Consider the following 23,199-nt stretch of genomic DNA (forward strand, 5'->3'; position numbering starts at 1 on the left):
CAAAACATGTTATGCCAGTTCCTATCAACAAAGTAGGAAAATTTTGTGAAGACGATCAGGGAAATGCTACCCTCCCATTAGAAGTGCGAAAAGTATCTTCAACTGCAATACTTGATAGTGGTGCAGGAGTGGGCATTGTGACAAGGTCCATTTGGGAAAAGTAGGGCAAACCAGCTATTAGGAGTACAAGGATGCGCTTGCAGCTAGCAGATGGAAGCTTAGAACATCCCCTTGGGCTGCTCGAGAACATATTGGTCACCACATGTGGGATTGAATATGAGCACACCTTTGCAGTAGTGGATTTTGGAAAACATCCAAACTATGAAGTGATATTGGGTAGACCATTCATGCGACAATTTCAAATGATTCAAGATTGGGGATATAATTATTTGTACCTCCGACATGATTCTGTCATCACAAGGGTCAACCTAAGGAATCACTCATATCGTGATGTAACAAGGTCTCCAATAGATGAGTTTGATTCTGCTTCATCCGAGGGCTCAAAAGTTACATTGTCAGATGGGCGAGAAGATCTATGGATGTGTGGAGCCTCATGTAGGGATTTCAACACTGAGAGACTTAAGGGTAATCGAAGTGTATCAGACGAGGCATACATTCCACAACCCTTCCCTGAGCATTTAATTGATCCATTAGAATGGAGTCATGTCCTTGCAACATTATCGACATGTGCTTTACCGAAGCCAATTCAATTTTGTGACTCAGATGGATATGATATTATTCCTATACGAATGGTACAACCACGTGATCTTCTAGATGATTTGTACTATAGGAATGCATCCACAACAGCACTGCATGTAGAGAAAGTCTCTGCTACTCAACAAGCTTTATCGTGTCAAAGGGGTAATGTTTCTACCTTACCCAACCCACAATCCAAATCTGCTCTTGAAGCTCCAAAACAAATGATGTGGATTCTTGATGAGTACTCAAGTGAGGGCCATGGCTGGCATGTTCCAACTACTCTAGTTGCTGCTCAAAGAAGGCCAGGCAAAAAGGAATTATCAATTTGGCTACCCAAAGATGCGTACAAACTTGTACCATCTAGTCCAGTTGCTAAGCCTCTTAAGAAGCACATCATTTCCAAGCCTAAACCTCGGATTGTCAATCGATGGGTCCCAAAACGTGTGCTCAAAGCACAAGGCTATTATGAGGGTGCAACAGCAATTTGGCTTCCAAAATGCCATGCTTTGCTAGGGGTAAGAAAGTGTTTCAAAAAGATTCCAAAAGCCACTCTTGATTTTCCATACCAGTGGGTGCAAAAGAACTCAACACAAACTCTTCAAGATAGGATAGGTGGCTGTGATAGCACCTACAAATCTACTTGTGTTGATCTTCCCAAAACAAGTAATGAATCACCAGTTGTCCCAAATTCTCCTTGTTACACAATTCCACCCTCAACTGGTGTACCTAGGACAAGTCCAAAGAAGTCTCATTTGAGCATAGATTCTAGCACTTCAAAGCCTAAATCCTCTTATCTTGCTCAAATTCCAAGACAATTGATAAAGTTCCCACCCAAGAAGGACATACCTAAAACCAAAGATAAGGCATTAACACTACAAATGAAGCTCTTTGGTAGATCAATGTTTGTATAGAGTGGTTCCTTATGCCTTTAGAGGATTATGTTCTTTTTGAGATAATTTCCACCACCAGCGCAAGGGTAAGTTCAACGACTCCACAATAAGATCGACAAGCCAGGGCACTTTTCTCCCATTGGGTTTCTCCCCTCGGCTATATTCGGTGTTTGGCACCAATGGCAAATTTTATTTTTTTCTTTTCTTTTCGTGTTTGTTAATAAAAATTTTGCAGAAATCTCCGTAAAAAACAAGAGCATCAAACACGCCCCAATAGTCCACCTATCGTGCAAACAAATTAGGAAGGGGGGAGACCTGCTACGCCTACAAAGATCAAGGAGGAGCAATCTGCACAAAATCAGCAATTCATCAATGCAAACGAACAACATCAACAGGGCACTGCAACAGGTGTATTCAAATCTTAATCTTTATTTCTTTATGTGCTCTTATCTTTCGAATATATGGTTTGCATGTTCACACAATGTTGGCTCGTTTAAGTTTTTGATTAGATCTTAAAATATGGTGAGTATAGTCTAGAGTCTTAGAAGACTTAGTAAAAGATATTTCTATCTAAAGCCAGTGTAGGATATATACCAAGGGAGTATGCCAAGTTCTTATGCTTTCAAGGTATATTAGTTATCCCTAGTGGTAGCTACCTCTTAGATATGAGCTAGGTGCTAGGAGTAATAAAAATTTATAAAAAAGATTATACCCTAAAAAATATATATATACAAAGTAAATTGAGACATGATGTGTCTACAGCCATGTGGAATGCTTGGTAGGACCTGGGGTTGTCTTAGCACCTTGGGGCCGATGCCTTGGTTTCCATGGGGTGAACACTGATGTCTAAAAGCTTCAGAAAAATTTGAGGAATCTATCGCCTTGATGGATGTTGGTAGGACTCTGGGGTACACTATGGGCCCTCGAGACCGATGCCCTCATCCTCATGGGGTACTCCTTAGGTCATAAAAGAAAGAAAAAGGGTCTGTCGCCCTTGAGATACTTAGCGGTCTTTAGATTCTCTTGGCGGAGGTCTCTTGGCCATTGCTTGGGTCTCTTTGGGATGGAACCTTAATCTTTATCACCTTCCACACACACATCAAAGAAAAAGAAAAAAAGAAGAAGAAGAAGAAAAAAAAAGAGTTCCAATCACCTTTGCTTATATTTAGGAGTAGGTTTGCCACTTAGGAATAACTTACATACTTGTAGGACATTGAGACTGCGGTCATAACCGGCGGTGTACAAATCACACTTGCCTTTGCATAGCATTATCTACCACTTAAGTCTCACTTTGACTAGTCTTTACTCACCTATTTTAGTACTCATTAAAACTTTAATCAGCCTTGCACTTGTATGCTCACGTGTGAAATTATCATTGCTGATTTTTCTTTTCTTTTTTTTTTCTTTTCAATAAAAGACTTTAACGTATCAATTGTTTTTTGTTGCAGCTCTTGCTACTACCGCGCTCGAGGACGTGCGCAAAATAGGAAGGGGGGAGTGTTGCATGACAAATGAAGATCAATACAAGGATGCAACAAAAAAGATACTTAGGGCTCTTGTAAAGAGTTCCACTTTGTAGACGAATGTGGGAGAGGGCTTGACAATAATCCCACATGGGAACTTTTGGGAGTTCTAGAATTTTTGTATAAAAGGTGGCTCATTTGAGAGCATGGAGACATTGGGCAAACTCATGTTTGAGCTCTCTTGAGACTAGCTCTCCCTCTTCTTCCATAGAGGTGTAAGCTCTTCTCTCTCCCCATCTACATTGTTGTAAGTTCTATTCTTTTATTAATTCAATGCAATGAGTTGATATTTGTCTCTCTTCTCATGTCAATTCTCTAGTATGCATGTTTCTTATTGATAGCTTCAAGGGTTGTGTGCATGCTAGGGAAATGAGTATTTGAGAATGAAGAATGCTTTGATCTTGTGTAAGCAATAGCTAAGCTTTCTTCTTGTTTGGATGTATGGATGAGTGGAATGTGGAGTTGAGTGAGCAATAGCAAGATTGAGCTTGAGTGTGTGTTGAGTCTATGTCATTAGTAGTAGTTTTCTTAGCATTCTCTCCATCAAATGGATAAGCTTTTGTGCACCGGTACGGGTTGAATCCCTAGCTCCGAAAGGGATGCAAATCCCATTGGATTGAGCTAAGTGTGGATCATACTACTCTTGCTACAAGTGAGAGAGTTTTTCCGTCTCTCCAATAGCCCATGGTCAGGCAGGTTGAGGAATGATGCAAGTACACATGTATCATGAAAAGGGAAGGAAAAGATAGATCAACCTTTTGTGCCTGATCTGTCAGACACCTGGCAGTGATCCAAGTGTACGTACGTCTACGAGGGTTAGATACCCTGTTGACAGGTTGAGATATGATGGATATACAACGATGGATATACAACCCATCACTATGCTTACATGGTAAAAGCAATACAGGAGGTTGAGCCCACTTGCTTTGAGCAGGCAATTGGAAATAAGAAATGGGAAGATGCCATGGATGAGGAGATGGCAGCATTGGATGCAAATGCAACATGGGAGTTAGTGCCTTTGCTAAGAAGGCAATTGGATGTAAGTGGGTGTATAAAGTCAAGCACAATGCTGATAGTTCAGTGCGCAGGTACAAGGCAAGATTGGTTGCCAAGGGCTATGCGCAAACTTATGGCATAGACTATGAGGAGACATTCAGCCCGGTTGTAAGAATGGCAACCGTGAGAGCTGTCATTGCTATGGCAGTGAAGGGTTGGTCTTTACATCAAATGGATGTAAAGAATGCTTTCTTGCATGGTGATTTGCAAGAAGAAGTGTACATGATGTAGCCACCAGGTTATAAGAGTGATGCACATCTAGATTTTGTGTGCAGGTTACGCAAAGACTTGTATGGCTTGAAGCAGGCACCCAGAGCATGGTTAAACAAGATCAGGGAGTATCTTGTTACCATTGGATTTTAGATATCCAATGCAAATTTTTCACTATATTGATGTGAAAAAGACAGATAGATGGATCATGCTATTGGTTATCTATGTGGATGACTTGATTATCACTGGTGATAGTGATGCATACATACATGATGTCAGGATTCTTTTGAAGCTGAAGTTTGAGATTTCTTGGGCATAGAGGTGGTGAGATCACCTCATGGCATTTTGCTATTTTGCAGAGGCAGTATGGCTTGGACATGTTGTCCAAGTATGGTACGACAGACTATAAGCCTATTTCAGTGCCATTGGAGCAGAACACAAAGCTTTCCCCACCGCAGATACAGGTGAGCTTTTGGAGGACCCCACTACATACAGGCGCATAGTGGGTAGTTTGATCTGCATGACCATTACAAGGCCAGACTTGAGCTATGCTATTGGACTTGTGAGTCAGTTTATGCAGGCCCCTAGGAAGCCACACTTGGATGCAGCTAGACGGATCCTCAGGTACATAAAGTCCACAGTTGATTATGAACTTTTCTATGAGGCTGGTATAGAGATACAGTTGCATGGGGGAGTAGTAAGAAGCAGCCAACAGTTGCCTTGTCTCAAGGACAGAGGCAGAGTACAGGGATTCTGCTATGGTAGCTTGGTTTCAGAAGCTACTTGGAGACATGGGAGAGCTCGTGGATAGGGCAGTTGTCATATATTGTGACAATATGAGCAGCATACAGTTGGCCAGTAACCCAATATATCATGTTAGAATGAAACACATTGAGGTGCATTATGACTTTGTGAGGGAGAAGGTTCTAGCAGGAGATGTAGATCTGGTATATGTCAGCACAGAGGATCAGGTGGCTGACATCTTCATGAAGGCATTGGGCACAGAGAAGCTCCACAGGTTTAGGAGCTTACTTGGAGTGCATTGTGTGGGTTGAGCTCGAGGGGGAGTGCTGAGATATCAAGCTTAACTAGTGCTACGGGGCGGACATTGATGACCCACCTGGGTGATAGCTTTCGCATCTACACCACTGGCATGGTTGGTGAGATTATGTGTGATATGCGGCCAGTGGGATGACAGGCTGTGTGAGATTATGTGTGATATACGGCCAGTGGGATGACAGGCTATGTGATAGCCATTTTGGATTACTAGAGGCTGGCATAGTTATAGTGCCAGCTCATTTAGTCGGGTTCACATTATGGACCGACCCTTGTATGTTGTAGTAGTTGAGTACTAAGCTATATAGTGTGTACTCTTATCTTTATGTTATGTTGGTTGAGTAGAGAAGAAGAAGATAGAAGAAAATTCATCTATCCATCTCTCTCTTGTGTCTTGTGTGTGTGTGTTTGCTTGCTAGGGTTTGAATCTCTCCCTCTCCCCCAAATTCTCTTTAGAATGCATGTCAAGGATCTACATAGGTGAGAGATTTGTCATTGGGATGTCATTCGAGTGGTGAATCCAAGAAGACAATCGTCGAGACCTTGAACTATCTCGGCTAGACGTGGGTGTAAACTGAGCATGATCGGTGTGAGGGACAAAGGCGGCTCCCACAACATTGGGCAGGGTGCCTGGGAACTGTTGTATTGTGACTTCCATTCCTAATTCGACCTTTTGTATTCCTGCTTCCATTCCTGCGTTTTACTTCTTAATGTCTTTTACTTAATGTCTTTTACATAGCGCACGATGCTAATTAAAAAGGGGTAACCACCCCTTATAATATATATATATATATAGTGATCATAATATGGTAGGGTTTACTTGTGTGAGCCGTTTATGGACAGGGTGCCAAGTGTCACGTGGAACAAGTGTCAAGCAAGGGGCGCTTGGCGTTGTCACGCATCCCTTCCTCTTCTTGAAACTCCTTTGTTTTGCCTAGACTAGATATTGCTAGTTTGCATGCTGTTTGTTCTGTGTGTGTGTGTGTGTGTGTGTTTCCCTTGCGCTTTCTAGATAGGAAGCTATGGTGAAATCCTCAAGTGAGCGTGGTGGGCAGCTACCCAACGCTTCGACTCCAATATGCAGGAAATTGTTGCACAAGCCCTACAACAAACAAATGCAACCCAAGAAGAGATCTTCGTTTGTAAGGGCCTTGATGGACTATCTCACCTCCGATTCCTTCATGTATGGCCCTCTCCTAACCCCTCCTCCCAACAAGAAGCCTATCAGTAATTCACCCAAGGAAAGCGTTCCACTCAAAGAAGGGTTGCCTCGCACAACACCCCTCTCTCGCAACACAGGTAAGCTTCTCTTATGCATTTATAATGCGAATTGTTCCTCGTACATGGGGTTGCTAAGCCAAAGTCTAGTTTTTTTTTCTGATCAATGGGTTAATGTGCTTAAGAGTGATTAGTATGTTGCTGAAAATATGCTACCGCTACTTCATTGGTTATAAGTGAAGCGCATCAATCAATAAAGAAGGGTTTAACCTGTTGAATTGGGATTCTCCATGTTGATTGATGTGCTGATCACATATGAGTAAAGTGTTAGCGTGCATTTTCATGGAGGGTAGCTGCACAGTTGTCCTCATTCTGCTTGAAAGCTGCTTGATTAATACTTAATTGCGGTCTCTTGTAGTCTGAATTTCACGAGAAAAATGCAGATGGGTCTACTGTGGCAAGTTTGCACTCTCCAGCAACAGCTAGTTCCGGCCTACGTAGTATGAGCACCTTTACTAAAAGGATTATATATAGATCATCTGCCAATCACAATAAGAATGGCAATGAAGAGGATCTGGCAGCTTCTGAGTTCCGGCGAAGGCTAACGGACGAGCTGTTGGTGAGCCCTCCTTTCAAAGATAACAAGGCGGTGGATGAGGGGGATGGGGATGGCAATGGCCATGGTGATGGTGATGGTAACCCCACCGATCAAGGAGGAGGAGGAGGAGAAGAAGAAGAAGACTCCTCCAGATCCTTCACAGAGTCACAGAACGATGATGATTGCATGCCTCTCCACAAGGAGGCTGCCATTGAGGTAAATCCTTTCCCTTGTTTCTGATGAATATCAGAGATCAAGACCGCTACAGGGAGTGGCAGTGTTAAAAGATGCATTTAAGGTGGTAATTAGCCAGTATGTATTGATGTGTTAAAACATGCATCTAAGCAATTGAGAACATTCTTAACCGCTACAGGGAGTGGCAGTGTTAAAAGACGCATTTAAGGTGGTAACTAGCCAGTCTGTATTGATGTCTTAAAAGATGTCTTTAAGCAATTGATGTGCTAAAAGATGCATCTAAGCAATTGAGAACATTCTTAAGTTTTTTTGCAAGGTTTGGGAATACTAACATGGTTTTTTATACAGGTTGCTCGCAGACTTGTGAAGAAGGTTGGCGGGCGTTACTCCAAAGAGTTGGGCATCTATGTGGACATCCGTGATAGTGAAGTGGAGAGGTGGTTCTTGGCCACAACTTTCCTGAACCATCCATCAGATTTGGAGCTAGCTAAACACATGTTCAAGGTTTGCACTAAGCTTACCTTACAAAGGTCTTATTCATCATTCATGATCAGTATATCATATCTATTTTGAGGCCATTATGATGTAGCAATTATTGCCATATCTATTTTGAGGCCATCTCTTATGGTAGCAATTACTGCCTCCTTAAGTCGTGTTTTAAGACTTGATTAATGCCAACATTGTCTTCACAAAAAGAAGTAGTTGATTAGTATCTTTGATTGACTTGAGATAGAAGTTGCAGACCAAGGGGATTTCAAAGATACAAGATGTGCTAGGTGTAGACCTGAGTGAGCTGGTGGAAGCATTTCAGAGTACAATTCACAATCAGAGGTAAAACACTTAGCAGTTTCACAGAGCATGAACCCTGAACCCTAATGTTAATTAAGAAAACATATTTTTTCCTTTGGGTGAATTTCTTCTCTAATCTTGTTTTGATTTGTGCCAAAAATCAGGATGGCCTCTCGTGTGCAAAAAATTGCAAGTGCCCTGCACACCGATCATGGGGGTGGCATATGTGCCCTGAAACGCATCTCAGACTATGCAGAGCTCAAACAGGAATTAGAAAATCTCCCTGGATACAGCAGAAATGGTGCTCGCCTCTTCTTGAGGTATATGGCAGCATGGTGTTGTACTGTTCATGGTTAATGGTTAAAGTTATCATGTGTGTGCCTCTGTGTGTGTGTGTGTGTGTGTGTGTGTGCATACCCAGCCATACAGTTATATACAGTTTTGTATTATGCCACCTCAGTTTCGGGCATGTAAGCTGCAGTTACCATGTTCATCTGTTGATGTATGTGTTTTGTATGCATGCTGTGAGCATGTAAGGTATGCATTCTTTTCTACCTGCTACTCCAGAGATACAGGTTACATTTATGTCTATGTATTTATGTGTGTGCCCAGGTGCCTGAATTTATTCGGCACAATCGGCTTACTTTCTATGGATTTCATGGGAGATGCAAAAATCCACTAAGTAATGACAATGATTGATTGTGAGTATGGGAAATGCAGGGAACTGAGAGGAGTATGGCCAGGTGCTAATCCAGAAATTGAGGCACGTGCAAGGAACGCTGCAAAGCACTTGCGTCTGGTCTCATCCTTCAAAGATGGGGACGAGGCGGCATCATCTATTGTTCACTTGGGCCGAGTTGCTGGTATGTTCTAAAAGGCCAAATGAATATATTTTGAGACTTCTTAAGTGACAATTGCATGTGTGTGTGTGTGGAGATGATGGTTTCCTTTGCTCTAGATCTTTTTGTTTAATGCTTATGTGGGCTTGCTTATTTATTTCATTATTCAAGGACTGGATGAAAGAGACTTCGAGGTGGCTCTTGTGAAGCTTGGTCTACAACATGCACGTCAATATAGGAGTTGTCCCAGTGGAGGGGAGTGTGAATTTTTACGGATAACACTCTCGGATCTAGATCATTTAATAGAGTGAACTTGTAAATGGATGTAAAAATTACAGAGCGTCTCTTTCTCTTTCTAGATATTGGTTTCAACTTTTTGGTTATTGAGGATTCCACTACTCTCTCTCTCTCTCTCTCTCTCTCTCTCTCATGCTCAATTGACAATTGTACTCCTCTTATCTTATGAGTGTGTGGTAAGTCTATGTTATGATCCGGCTGGAACAGAAGCATAGGGTCCCAGATGAAGCGCCCCCCTAAGAATCGAGTCGGTTCATCGGATCTGTGGAAGAGCTGATGATGCATGTTCATGGTCATGGTCATTCAACCTCATAATTTTGTTTCTTAAAAAAGAGTATGCTTGCCAAACGAGCAAATTGATATCAGTTGGCATTTGAAGTTATTTTAGTAGGAGCAGTATATCATTTGCATAGTTGCTAATCATTTCCATTGGATTGCTGGAGTTGTGAGAGACATCTCTCACGTATCAAGCCCATAATTCTACACCATTCTTTTGGTAATCCTCCCACTCGGATTTGGAGAGCCACTGATGACTCCCTTTGCTTGTTCTCCTCGATTTCATCTGCAATCACTCTCTCTTTTGCAAGTCTTTCTCACTTTATTTAGCACTTTTTCTTTTGAGTTCTTCGTTCACAATACGTTGGCAATGATTTTCTGTGCATTTTGGTAAAGAGTTGGCTTGTTTCCCACAGTATCACGCACCCCATCCCTTGAGGAATGTTATTTGCTCCATCAAGCATGTCGTCAACCTATTTGCATTACTAACATCGCCAAAGCGACTGCGGAATTGAGCTTTTTCGGCATGTTTACCGAGTACCTCGCGAGCCTTTGATATGCTATGAGGCAGAGAGTCAGAGGAGCTGCTGGGCAGAATCTCAGTACTTGTTGAGAGTCGCTATATGCCCTGATGGAAGGATGGCGCATAAAAAAAGGAGTTCTGATGTCTCACAGGTTTATTGAAATCGCATAGTATTTCTAGTGAGACATGTGGTGTAGGTGAAGAGCAATCAAAGAGAGATGGTCTGGTCTTGGTGGTAGTTTGCAGAGCAATGGGTGTTGGTAAAAGAGCAATCAAAGCTACAACGGGAGAGCTTTGTGAAGGTACAAAAGTGCAAAGAGCCGGTCGGTCCTTGTCTTTCCTCGTACGGGTAAAAAATATAAAAATAATCCCCACCTATTTATAGAATATGTTGATTAAGCCACGTGATAGTACGGATTCCCAGAATCGTATGATGACACGTGTGGCCACGGGCATTCATACATGCAAGAGTATGTGTACACATGTATCCACACGTGCGATAGCGCCACACGTGCAACCACACGTCGACATGTGGATTCACAAATGTGGCCTATTTCACACGTGCGAGTCACATGTGAGTACGTGGTGTTGCCACATGGTGTCTGTATCATTGCCACGTGGCCTCACGGCTCTATATATATTTGGATAATTTTTTTAAAAATCTCGCCTCCTAACTCTTTGAGTTGCCCCTTGGCCCACCAACTGCCCCTTGCCCCTTTGCCCTAGTTGCCCCACCATAGAAAAAAAAGTGATTACAACAATCTGTTTGCCTTGTATTGCACATTTTGCTTTGTGTTTTGAACCTTCCCTATCTGCCTCCTAAGCCAGATTGTTTACTTTTAGTTGTCTCACTTGCCCCCTCAACTACCCCCAGGAGTATTTTTGTGTCTTTTAGTCTGCCCCATCAATTATAGAAAAACAGCACGAGTAGGGGGAATTGGGTCGATTGGATTGCAATAATAGCGCCATCTTTCCAACATTTCCTTGAGCTACTAAAGACTCGGCTCTTATTGTGTCCCCCCTACGCTACACCCTTCTAAGGTTATTTACAAGTGCTATTGGTTGGATCCAAAGTTTACTGCATAGAGATGGGATCAAGTGATAAAGGTGTTCGTGGTGTGACAAAGGAAACACCAGCAGAAAAACTATTTGACTTCCTTGAGCTTGTAGGTGAACAAGATTTGTTTGAGTCCTATAGGGAATCCTTCAATGTAAGATTTGACACGAGTTCAGTGATTGATCACTTAAGGAGTATTCCGAAGAAGAAATGTAAGCTTTCTTTGCATCGAAAGATGATAGTACTTTGCATATTGAAGGTATGAGGTTTGATCATCTTAGCATGTTGGCACAAATATATTCAGAAAAGGCCAAGTTGCAGAAAAAGCATAATATACTTCCTGGCCATGTGAAAGTCACTATGGAGTAGTGCAGCTTACAATAGTAGGAAATGCAGGCTTCTTCAGTATCATGTGGCTTTCCTTTTCTATATGCATGCAAAATCAGAGATTGAGGATGCTGAAAAGAGCAATCTTGACAGTTTTAGTGTCCAGCCCATAGCATTTCTAGGAGACATTGAAAATCAAGAAGAAATGCATGATGTAGAAATGGTCGTGGATGTAGAATAAGAAGAAATAATGAGCAGGGATTTTGATGTTGCAGATTTTAAAGCAAGTTTGATTGTTTTAGAGGAAATGGATATTTCTATAGAGGTTTCAGAGAAGGAGATCTTTCTCCCATGCCTACCATCCTTCCCACTAAAGGAAAATAAGAGTTTTGTACTCCTAATAGATATCCAGAAGCTCTTGAATTTAAGGGAGAACTATTGTCTTAGTTTAATAGCAAATGGATGTTCAGTTACATCAATTTTGTTAGATCCAAATGCCACTGATGAATTTTCAGTACTTGATACAGAAGCAACACGTGGCAATTTCATCGGTGCACCTAAGGCTATATAAATATGCATAAGAAAGATTGAAGAACAGGAAAGCACTCTTATCCTCACAGAAGAAGAATTTTTGGCTATTCAAGAAACCATAGGAATCTCTAATATGGGAAGGGAGAAACCAAAGATTCCATGCTCAGAAGGAGATATCCCTCCACAAGGTTCAATTGATTTATGGGAGGATAGGCAACTTATTGACGATGAGAACAAAAAGGTATTTATAAGAATAAATTCATAACCTTTTTTTACAGATTTGTATTGCTGTAGAGTAAATTTTTTCTTTGTTTATAGCTTGAGATAGAAAATGAAGATGGATTCCTCGGTCGAGGTGAAGGTAAATGAACTTTTGTTGCAAAGACTTAGCCCTCAGCCACTATATTTCAAGGATACCTCCAGGCATGTTGATCATTTACCATTCAAAATATTCAGATGATCCACACATTCCATTGATGGCCTTAAAGGTTTTGTCAGCATACTTAGGATATGGAAGGATACAACGCAGCGCAAAAAAGATAATGCTAATAGAGAAGTAGGAAGCTATACGTATTTTTGGATATGCACCACGGCTTTGGACATCGAGGGAAGGGTATTTTTTGTGTTATGCGGCATATGCAAAGGCAATTCCTGATCCATGCTCTTGGAGGCTATCAATGCCAAAAGCTATTAAGGTATAGAGGCAAACTACCCAAAGAAGATGAGGCTACACAGTTATCTGAAGATGAGGGCAAACAATTGCTAAAGAAAACCTGAAAAGGAGGGGAGTCCCTTTGAGGAAGACAAACAGTTGAAGCAAAAAAGAAGACTTTTTTAGAAGTCTTTTCCTACTTGTATTGAGAACAATTTTTGTTACAATTTGTGTCACCTTGACTTTTTCTCCTTCTCAATCACTACCCTGCTTAAAGATACGCTTTATTTAGCATGATGAGTGTTTATAATATATTGATGTTAATAATAGTGATTTTTTTTTGTGTTGTATAAACTAACCTATTTTTTAAGAATTTTATTGTATCGTTGCATTTTCATTCTGTAGAATGTGTTGAAAAGCTCTCGTAGTGTATTTGTTTTTGTTTTTTCGCCACCATGTCAAGTTGTACAAAAATAGTTTATACTTGCGGCATAGTGTGATTTTTCCATGCCTTGAGTACTCCATGTAGCAAGAGACCCTTGGTTCCTCACAAAGTATGGGCCATGTGCAAACAAAATATGCTTCACATATAAAAAAAATATTAATAATCATTTTATATCATATTATTTAGTCAATGTAGGAATTACATAAAGCAAAAACTCTTACTCAGTAAGGTTATGTCCTTGTTTCCCTGGGCAGCTACAATTGTTTCCACAGAGTTTTATAAAATTATCAAGCTCTATCTAGACTCTCATACGAAGCTTTGTCATCCTTGGATCACTAGCTTGGTTAGTTGTGTGCTCGTGTAGAGATTTCCAACATTCCCATACTGTTGTAGCTTGTTTGTTTTCTTAGTCTGATAAGAATCTCCTAGCTTTGGCTCCTCCCATTGACACATCTAGCCAGAATATCACCGGTGGTACCTGATTGCTTGTCATCCTTTTTAAGTTGCACATGTCCACCATGAAAGCCCATGTTAGATAGGTACTATGAGCTAGGAACTATTGAACAGGCCTTGAGTGAGCAGGTGGTGAGTGTTCTGGTGGTTGCTAATGATGCCATAGGTACACCGATGAAGGAATGATTGGAAATTGGAATTCAAGCTAGATATTTTGGAGGATTATGATCAGTGATACTATGGTTTCATTAAAAGATTATTTTAAAGATAGCTGAATCTATGAAAAGGGTAATTTCATATTGGGTGTGTAAGTGGTGTGACTATCTTGAACTTTGCTTGAAGCACCAGCTAGGGGCCCTGGGAACTCTTTTCCCTGGTACCCAGGGCAAAACATAACCAAATTTCTAAATGGATCCTATCAATACAGTGGTTGGGAGGTTGGCTAACCCATGGGATTGGATAGGGTTAGGCTGGACTGATGGATCCCTAAAATAAGACTAAATTCTGCTATGTTCTGATAGTTGAAGTAAAATCTCGAATAATCCTTGTTCTATGGAAAAGAATCAATGGATGTGCCTCTTAATGGGGGGAAAAAAGCGTTGGTCTTTATGATCCAAATGCAAGTTCCTCCCTTGACCCGGCCATGTGACCTACTGTGCGGGTTCGGTCGGAATGTCAATGGGTAAATTTAAGGCTCCTAACTACGTTAGAATAGATTTTCTTGGTGGAATCGCCCGTGCTTTCTGGGCGAGGGAAGTTTTTTTCAGGTTCGGTTTTGGAAGAACCGGATATCCGTGGGCGAGGCCCCAAGTGAGAGGCTCTGCCCTGTGCAAGAAGTGCTACTTCCGGCTAGCACCCCCGAATTCGATGCACGGTGGGGGCAGGGATCTTTCACATGAGGTAGAGGTTGAGCTCTCCATAGCTCCTTCCCTATTGCTCCTACCTAGCTTACTTGGATCTCTCTTTGGGTGACACAAAGAGAGTGTAGAGTGAGTCCCTAGTGCCTGTGCGCTTTTGCCGCACAGGTCGTAGCTGGGGACTTGCCGGACACCGTATGCGAGCCACGAATGGCTGCAAGCATACAACCAGGGAAGGAAGCTCAAACAGAATGCAAAGGGTGTGTCACTCACCGCTCAACCGCCGCCTTGAAGGATTCCCGCGTCGCAGTGAAGAAGGAGCCGCCGTCGCCGCTCTACCGCCTCTCCGCCGCCATGCCGCTACACAGTGCTCGATCGCTCTCTCTCTCTCTCTCTCTCTCTCACACACACACACGCAGGAGAAGGAAACCAAAGAGATAAGGCAAGAGCACTCTTGTATTCACAACACATGAGAATAAGGATTTTAGGGTTACATTTGGCTCTTATAGGTGACTTGGCCGTTCACACTTGGACGCCCATACATGGCCGGCCGATCCTAACCCTTATTCTACTGATATTCAAGGTGCGCCTCTCATCGGCGATCACCCAATCCCTTCATTCTTAACATATGGTGCCGACAAGCCCGGCCCATGACTCAGAATATTTAAATTAATGACGTAAAACATAGTACGTCTGAATGTCCGTCATAGGTTAACATGCCGCCCTTCCTGATGTAGATTCCGTCCTCAGAAGCTATGGTATGGTAAGCTCGATAGGGTTGTTGTGGTGGACCGTCTGCAAAACAGGGAAGTAGAGTGAAAGTATGCTGGAATTCAAAAGATATAAAGTGTATAAATTCAAGCATGTTAGACCACAATGGATGTTGCTATGAGAACTTAGTTTAAGGGTCACATGAATGAGCTAGTGTAGCAAATTAACAGGAGTTTAAAATTATTGAAAGTAAATCAAGAGTTAGCAAGGTGTCAAAGGTTAATCATGGTTTATAACTGGCCTAAGTCAAGGAAAATAACCAAGCTTAATAAATAAACAGATGACCACACTGTGTCTACTCTAAGAACAAGTTAATACCACGAGCCTAGGGACACAAGAAACATCAGAGTTACAGGAGCCTTTTGCCTTTATTTCTTTATGCACGTGACAATTTTTATACACAATGGCGACCTTCCTAAGGCAAAACTAACATCGATCCTGGTACCATGTTTAACACAAGGCATTATCCAGGAATCTATTAGTTCACCTTAGGCAAGGCTACCCCCTATCAACCAAGGCATCGGTCTGGAGTAGAATACTCCTCGCCTACCAAGTATCAATAAGGCGATAGGCCAACATTAAAGCACATCATAGACTTGTATTGCCATTTATTGTAGGCTTTTTTTTTAAAAAAAAATCTATTTCTTTTGATCTTCGCTCCTGAACCATAATTTGTCTTGCATCCTTTCGACAAAGGGGTAAAAGCTATGTCCTAGAGGTCAACACACACATGGCCAGGTGTCAAGCATTAAGATGGTTTGACCCTAGACCTAAGACAATCGTATTCCAAGGTTAACTAAAGACTGCATGCATTCTCAAGAATATATCCAATAAGGTTAAACTCATTAATGATTCACACTAGCACGTCAGGCAACTTCAAAAACTAAGTAGTACATTGACAATTTCCATGCGGTCATGCATTATAGTTCATGCAATTAATTGAACAGTAAAAAATTAAAGAGAGTGGGCATGGAAGAATTACACCTGAAATTGGAGATCTCCTTGATTTGACGAGACAGCTTGCAATTTGATGTAGATATATTTTGATGAACGTTGCGGCAGTCTCAGGACTTGAAAGCAAACCCACCTCAAACTTTTTAACCTGTACAATCAACTAACAAGCACTATACCTCGAGAGGCACATCAGTGTGAAAAATTAAAGACTCGTTTAAGGAATCCAAACTAGAAAAAACTTAAAAACTCTAACCTACCTACCAGTCACCACACTATTACTGAGGATACGGTAAGAGGATGTTGTAGAGTCCTGGCTCTAGCCCTAAGGCTAAGCCTCTATCCGCATCATTCAAATAAATAAAGTCAACCTTAGTAGTGCCATGAGTTTCATCCGTCCATTCATCATTGTCAGATATTTCCGTTTCATTTTCCCATCCACATAAACTCATCAAGAATGTAACCATGTGAGGATAGTCATCTTGTGGAAAAGGAAGGCATTGGGCTATCGGGGATATTTCCTCTACAGAGTAGGGGTCAGTCATGGTCAATAGGCAAATTAGCCATTCTAATTCCTCAACATTTTCCTCTCTGGCTAGTACATCTATATGATCCCATTCAGTTTCAATTACAGGATAGCACATGTGAAATATCTGAGAAAGGTATAGATGATACCTCTCACCAAAGGTGGGAGTGGATGAAGTGTATGATGATCGTGCATCTGCCATATCTGCAAACACAGATATAGCATCAGTAGGTTTATGATAGGTCAATCTAGTTCTTGATTGTATACAGATATTTATCCTCTTTTTGTGCTCTTGCTCTTTTTACTATTTTTTGTTTTTCTTTTCTTGGTTTTTTTTTTAAATGTATGAAGCTATATATATACATCCCCTTGAATTTGGCAATTACATGGTCAGGGGAGAAGGTTAAGGAGGAAGCATTAGAATGTCGAGCGTGAGTACATGCTCCCCCTTTCCTTGGGTAGATCATATTATTTGCAATGATGTTGCAGCCTCTTGGAACCAATTTGTCCAGCGGGTCATAGGTTGTGATGTGGGCAAATAGCTTTTTATGACCCTTGTGGCTACATCCAATTGTAGAGATGGTAGTGTACGCTCCCATTGACGAATGGAGGAAATGGTTTCCGACGATACTATTACAAGGGGAGACGTAGACTCATCGGTTTTTTGTTGGGTGTTGACAAGAGTAGGTGTAGAGCATGTAGAAACTTCTATATGAGTGTGTGCCTGGCATGAGGATCTAGAAGCTTCATGTGGCTCCCCCCTTCCTGAGCTAGGTGGTAATGATCGATATCGTTTGGGAATCCAAACTAACTTTGGAAGAAGTGGTGCGGAGCACTCTGTTACCTTTCCCTTACCACGGTCTTGAATTGTCATTGGGGTGGCAACAATTGGTTTGCAAGGTTTTACAGGTGATGTAGAGGGATTCAGCTTATGTTTAGGGACCCAAATCTGGTCATTTCCCTCATAGTACCCTTGGGTTACTAATAATTTTTTAGGGATCCATCGCGATGTTACATTGCCCTTTCTCGGGTGGGTAGCTGTTTTCCTTTTACGAGGCTTCTTGGTGGCTGAACGAGATTGAGCAGGGGAAGTAGCTATTAACGAAGCTTTTGGGACCCATTTGTATGTGTTTTTTGGCATAGTAAGCGGAGCTTTAGAGACCACCCTGCATGTTTCCACTCTTGGCGTTGAAGCGTTAGAGGGGTGGCAAACAATCAAAGATGGTTTTGCCACTGGATTTTGTGATTTTTTATTATCTAACATTTTGTCCAGGGTTGATGGCCTAGGAGCGGGATTTTGAGCGGTCAGACCTAGTGTTGGTTCTTGCGTTGTGACTCGTCTAGTTGCCCAATCGATATTGCACTTGCTGGCCATCATCCATTTGCGCCCTAAGTTTACAGTGCCTTCCATAGTACCAGCAGGCATAACCAAAAAGCTTTGAATTACGGTCCCCTTATCATAGGCAACCGGAGTGTGCAGAATTCCTGAGACAGGGGTTTTCTTCTTGTTGATACCTTGAACTTGGATAGCACTCTTGGATAAAGGTGGTTTTCCAAGTTGACACCACACGCCATATGATAACAAATTGTGTTGAGCTCCTGTATCCAATAATGCATTATACAGCACCTCCCCGTAAGGACTCTGTAACTCAATTGGGTATCTTAGAGGTGGGTCAGATTCCAGTGCATCCTCCGCTGCTTCCTCGAAAAATACTTGCGTAATTTCCAAGTTGGCTTCTCGTTGTCGCCTAGCACGCTGTTGACGTTCTTTGGCTTCGACTCTCGCTTGTATCTTTTTAAGCTCAGCTTGTTCTTTAGCTGCCTTCTTTTGATGGATTGCATGTAACTCCTCTTGGCTCAGGGGGGTCATAGTATCTTTTGACTTTACTCCCATTAAGGAATCCAATGGTTTCAACTCCGTCGAGAGTCTCCACTCTAATGGTACCTTGCGGGGTAATTTTACATACTCTATATGGTCCCTTACCAGCATATTTGAGCTTCTTCTTTTCATTACGCACTCCATACATCAAGACTTTATCCCCAACCTTGATGTCCTTGTCCTTGAGGTGGCGATCAAACCATTTTTTCCTTCTATCCTTCTCCACAAGGGCATTGTACACAGCCAATTGTCTTTCTTCATTTAACCGCTCAAGGATATACAGACGCTCTGCTAAGGGATTACCATCCCAACCCTCTTGAGTTGCAACACGAAGACTAGGAATGACAAATTCACATGGCATGACTGCTTCTTGGCCATATACCATTTTGAATGGTGTGCAATTATTAATAGCCACTTTGTACGCAGTACGATAGGCCCATAAAGCTATCGTGAGCTTTAGATCCCAATCCGTGCGATGAGCTTCAACTGTCTTTGTCAAAACAGAGATTAAGGTCTTGTTGGTACTCTCGGCTTGGCCATTCGCTTGCGGATAGTAAGGAGTAGATTTATGATGGGAGATCATGAAATTTGTTGTGAGCTCCTTAATCACTTCATTTATAAAATGCGTACCATTGTCGCTCACAAGTTCAAAAGGACAACCGAATCGTGTGATTATATTTTCAAAGAGAAACTTGGCTGTTGTCCTTGCATCTGCCTTACGTGTCGCTTTCGCTTCAGCCCATTTGGTCATATAGTCAGTGGCCACAATAATATAGCGAGATTGTGTGTTTCGGGCCGCTGGGCTAATTGGACCTACAAAGTCTAAACCTCACTTTTCAAATGGTTGGTTTACTTTGATTGGATGTAGGGGCATCTGATCTTTCCGTTGGGGTTTCTTGTATCGTTGGCATTCATCGCAACCCTTCACAAAGAGTCATGCATCTTGGAACATAGTGGGCCACCAATACCCTGATTGTAAGATCTTTCGCGTAGTTAAGTCTCCTGAGAAGTGACCACCGGCTACGCCCATATGTGCCTCTTGCAAAATGTATAGATCCTCATCCTCTCGGGCACAACGCCTAAGAACGTCATCCTTTCCTCTTTTATAAAGAGTCCCGGCTATCAAGCAATAGGGTTCGCATTCTTTGATTAGCTTTCGAGCTAGATCTTTACGAAGCTCCTTGGGTGGAAAGCCATTAACCAAAAAGTTAACAATCTTCTCACTCCATTCAGGCATTGTCTCCACCATGAACAGGGAAGTGTCCGGTAAGTCATCATCAACCCCCGTAGGAGCCTCACCATTAGGTATGCGAGACAAATGATCAGCCATAACATGTTTTTTGCCAGGTCTCACAACAACAGTGAAATCAAACTCAAGAAGAATCAATAGCCATCGTGTGATTCTTCCTATGGAGCATGGTTTGTTTACCAGATACAACAATGCTTGATGATCCACATAGAAAACAAACTTGGTGGCAAGGAGGTAATAATGAAATTTCCTTACTGCATATATCATTGCCAACCCTTCTCGCTCCGTAGTGGTGTAGTTCATCTCAGCATCGTTCAACTGGCGACTGGCAAAGCTAATGGGTTAGTCTAGCTTGTGTTCTCCAGGTTGAGTTAACACACACCCAATAGCAAAGTTTGATGCATCAATATGCACATGGAAGAGTAAATCCCAGTTAGGCATTCTCAAGATTGGAGCACTCGCCAAGGTCTTCTTTAATAGCTCATAGGCACGGTCACATTCTTCGGTCCAAATAAACTCGATGAGAAGCTTATACAATGGTCGAGCTATCTCGGCGAAGAATAGAATAAATCTTCGATAATAACCAACGTGGCCCATAAAGCGTTGGACTCCCTTATAGTTGGTGGGTGGTGGCAATTCCAGAATGACCTTGATTTTACTCTTGTCCGTGGAAATCCCATTTTTGGACACTATATGCCCTAAGATAACTCCGTGTTTAACCCAGAATTGGCATTTGAAGGGATTCAAGGAGATGCGATATAATCTACACCTTTCAAATATTTTTCGTAAACACATCAAGTGCTCATCCCAAGAGAAATGAACACAAAGATCATCTAAGAAAGCTTCACAGAAGTCCCTTAGATATTCCTTAAAGGCCGTGTTTATCAATCGTTGGAATGTTGCAGGTGCATTGGTCAAGCCAAAAGCCATGACGCGAAAGGCAAACACTCCAAACTCCATGATAAATGCTGTTTTAGCTTGGTCCTCGACTGCAATTGTGATCTGATTGTAACCCGAGTACCCATCTAAAAAGCTATATGCCTCCTTGCCTGCCACTCTTTCAAGCACATGTTCAGAATATGGCAAGGGGTAATGATCCCTTCTGGTGGCTGCATTAACCTTTTTGAGATCAACGCACACTCTGAGTTTCCCATTCTTCTTTGGTACGATGACTATCGGAGAAACCCATTCTGAGTGCTCAATAGGGTATATGAATCCACATTTTACAAGCTTTTCAATTTTCTCTTGTACAATCTTTGCGTACTTAGGATTCATTGGGTAGGGACGTTGCTGGACTGGTTTAGCAGTGCTAATCATTGGAATCGTGTGTTGCACCACCGAGGGTGGAACACCCTTCATATCATGATATGTCCAAGCAAATATGTCCTTGAATTCTTTAAGAAGCTTCGTAAGTGCAGCTTCTTCCGCCTTGGTGAGGTCTTGAGCAATAAAAACTGGTTTAGACTCCTCACCCGGATTTGCTAAGTCTATCTCCTTAACTACCGCAGGGCCATCGTAGACACTGCTACTCCCATTGATAGGCGTTCGTTGGGCTTTTGTGTAGACCACTTTACGTTCCCCTGTGGTGAATGATTTGAAATGCTCGTGTGCGGGGTGTAAGTCTACTGGTTCTTGTTGTGCCAAGCTTTTTTCTTTCAATTCCGCTTCCTTTTGTTGCTGATCCAACTCTTGGTTTTGCCGCCTTCTTGCAGTACGACTTAGTTTCGGCTTCTCTTCGATTTCTAATTGGGCGACGTCATGAGGTTACGGAATACACCACATGATACTTTGGAGGTATTGTCCCCAATTATCCGCTAACTTCCGATGAGCATCAATGGCTCCTACATAACTGAGCCATTTTGTAGTGGATCTTTCCTTGTTTATTGCAGTGCGTACATTAGCTCAATAGCGTTGGCGCTTATGTCTCGTTTTCTTCTTACCAAGTTTTTGATTTTTGTTTCTATCAGATTCGGACTCACTTGGTCGATCTTCACTTTCGGATGAACTGCAGGAGGTCACTGTCCTAGGCCTTGAGCACCTTGCTTCCACATTTGGGTGAATATTTGATTCATCCCCCCCATCAGGCTCAGAGTAAGTTTCTTCTTGAGATTCATACTCAGAGTTGCATTGGTCAGAGTCTTCGCTACTTTCAGTGTCAGTGGAGTTTGCCACTTTCTCGCCATCAGGAGTCAAGTGCATAACACCTGTCATGTTTATTGGGACTAACGGTGGCATATCTTGCTCCTCAGGTGTTACCCAACTTGTGCCTCTATTTCCCCATGTGTCTATGGTTGCCGCTAGGTGTACCCAATCTACGTTATCCGACTCAGTCATACCCGGTAGGACATCCATATAAGGAGAATCTTTCCCATCATCAATCTCTTTTTTGCATGTATAGCAATACCTTAATGGGGCAGAGTGAACAGTGGTATCCGATCGATTATCAATGATAACCTTGCTTCCTAAAGGGTGTGCACGACCATTCTCAAGATCAACTCGAATGACAGAGTCCTGGAATTGTAGGTAGACATGGTTTTTCGACCAATCATGCACCATTTGTGCTTCCCTCATGAAAGGACGTCCTAAGATCATTTGATATGACATAGGATGCTTGGAGAAATCCATTACAATGAAGGTATGTCGTACCTTGTATCCCAGAACCTTGATCTTAAGGTCCCTTAACATTCCAATAGGTTTAGCAATAGTTCCGTTTGCCATCTTAACCACTATGTTTGTGACTTCGAGGTGAGGTCTCCCCATAGATTCCCAACAGTTTTTAGTCACAATGCTCACGCCAGCACCACCATCAAGGATTCCCTTTAGAGTTGATCCCTTGGTAGTAATGGGGAGGGTTGCATTAGATTCGTCCCCTTCAAAGTACTGTCCCAACTTGTTAACAGGTATTTCCACGACCGAGTTGTTGCGTTGTAGATCCCAATGTTCCTCCTCATCTTGAAGCGTGTCAGGTCTATCCATATTTGCAAATTGTGGTAGCCCCGCCTTTAGTTCTCCATTGAGAAATGCCCGAAGAGCTAAGAATAGCTCAGGATCTCCGTATAATTTGGATATGATCGTGGTTCTAATTTCAGAGGACATGAAATCCATTAGCTTAGACACATTCAACAGTACTTTTCGAGACATCGCCCCTTGACTAGGGACTGGTGAAGATGGAATCACTTCCTCTTCAATGGGGTCAGGCATTCCCTCACTAAACATTCTTTCCAGCAAGAAGGGTGTTTGCCCACTTCCTGATGTCCTATCCTCACTCTCTTCCCGAATGATACTAGGTATAGCTAACGGTTTATGGTTCCTGTGAGGCTGAACTTGCGTAG

General features: G+C 42.2%; 1 protein-coding gene across 2 annotated transcripts; it reads left to right on the forward strand.

Moving 5' to 3' along the window:
• The first annotated feature begins 6,378 nt into the window (after positions 1-6,378).
• LOC147632935 (uncharacterized) lies at positions 6,379-9,477 on the forward strand. Of its 2 annotated transcripts, none has more exons than XM_086805758.1 (7): positions 6,379-6,733; positions 7,096-7,466; positions 7,794-7,949; positions 8,179-8,276; positions 8,399-8,554; positions 8,955-9,097; positions 9,245-9,477. In XM_086805758.1, exons 1-7 carry the CDS (start codon positions 6,457-6,459, stop codon positions 9,382-9,384), a joined length of 1,341 nt encoding a protein of 446 aa, XP_086661884.1. In that variant the 5' UTR covers positions 6,379-6,456; the 3' UTR covers positions 9,385-9,477. The 2 variants fall into 2 exon arrangements, with proteins under 2 accessions (XP_086661884.1, XP_086661885.1); XM_086805759.1 differs by having other exon boundaries at positions 8,188-8,276.
• Positions 9,478-23,199: the final 13,722 nt, after the last annotated feature.

Source organism: Cibotium barometz, chromosome 12 (genome assembly GCF_041138505.1).
Source record: "Cibotium barometz isolate CiBa-2024 chromosome 12, ASM4113850v1, whole genome shotgun sequence".
Lineage (NCBI taxonomy): Eukaryota > Viridiplantae > Streptophyta > Polypodiopsida > Cyatheales > Cibotiaceae > Cibotium > Cibotium barometz.

Bases quoted from the DNA above. Each gene is read 5' to 3' on its own strand.
- LOC147632935 (XM_086805758.1), top strand. From the start codon at position 6,457: ATGGTGAAATCCTCAAGTGAGCGTGGTGGGCAGCTACCCAACGCTTCG. The intron at 8,277-8,398 runs GTAAAACACTTA...GCCAAAAATCAG, and splicing joins AGTACAATTCACAATCAGAG to GATGGCCTCTCGTGTGCAAA. The intron at 9,098-9,244 runs GTATGTTCTAAA...TCATTATTCAAG, and splicing joins TCACTTGGGCCGAGTTGCTG to GACTGGATGAAAGAGACTTC.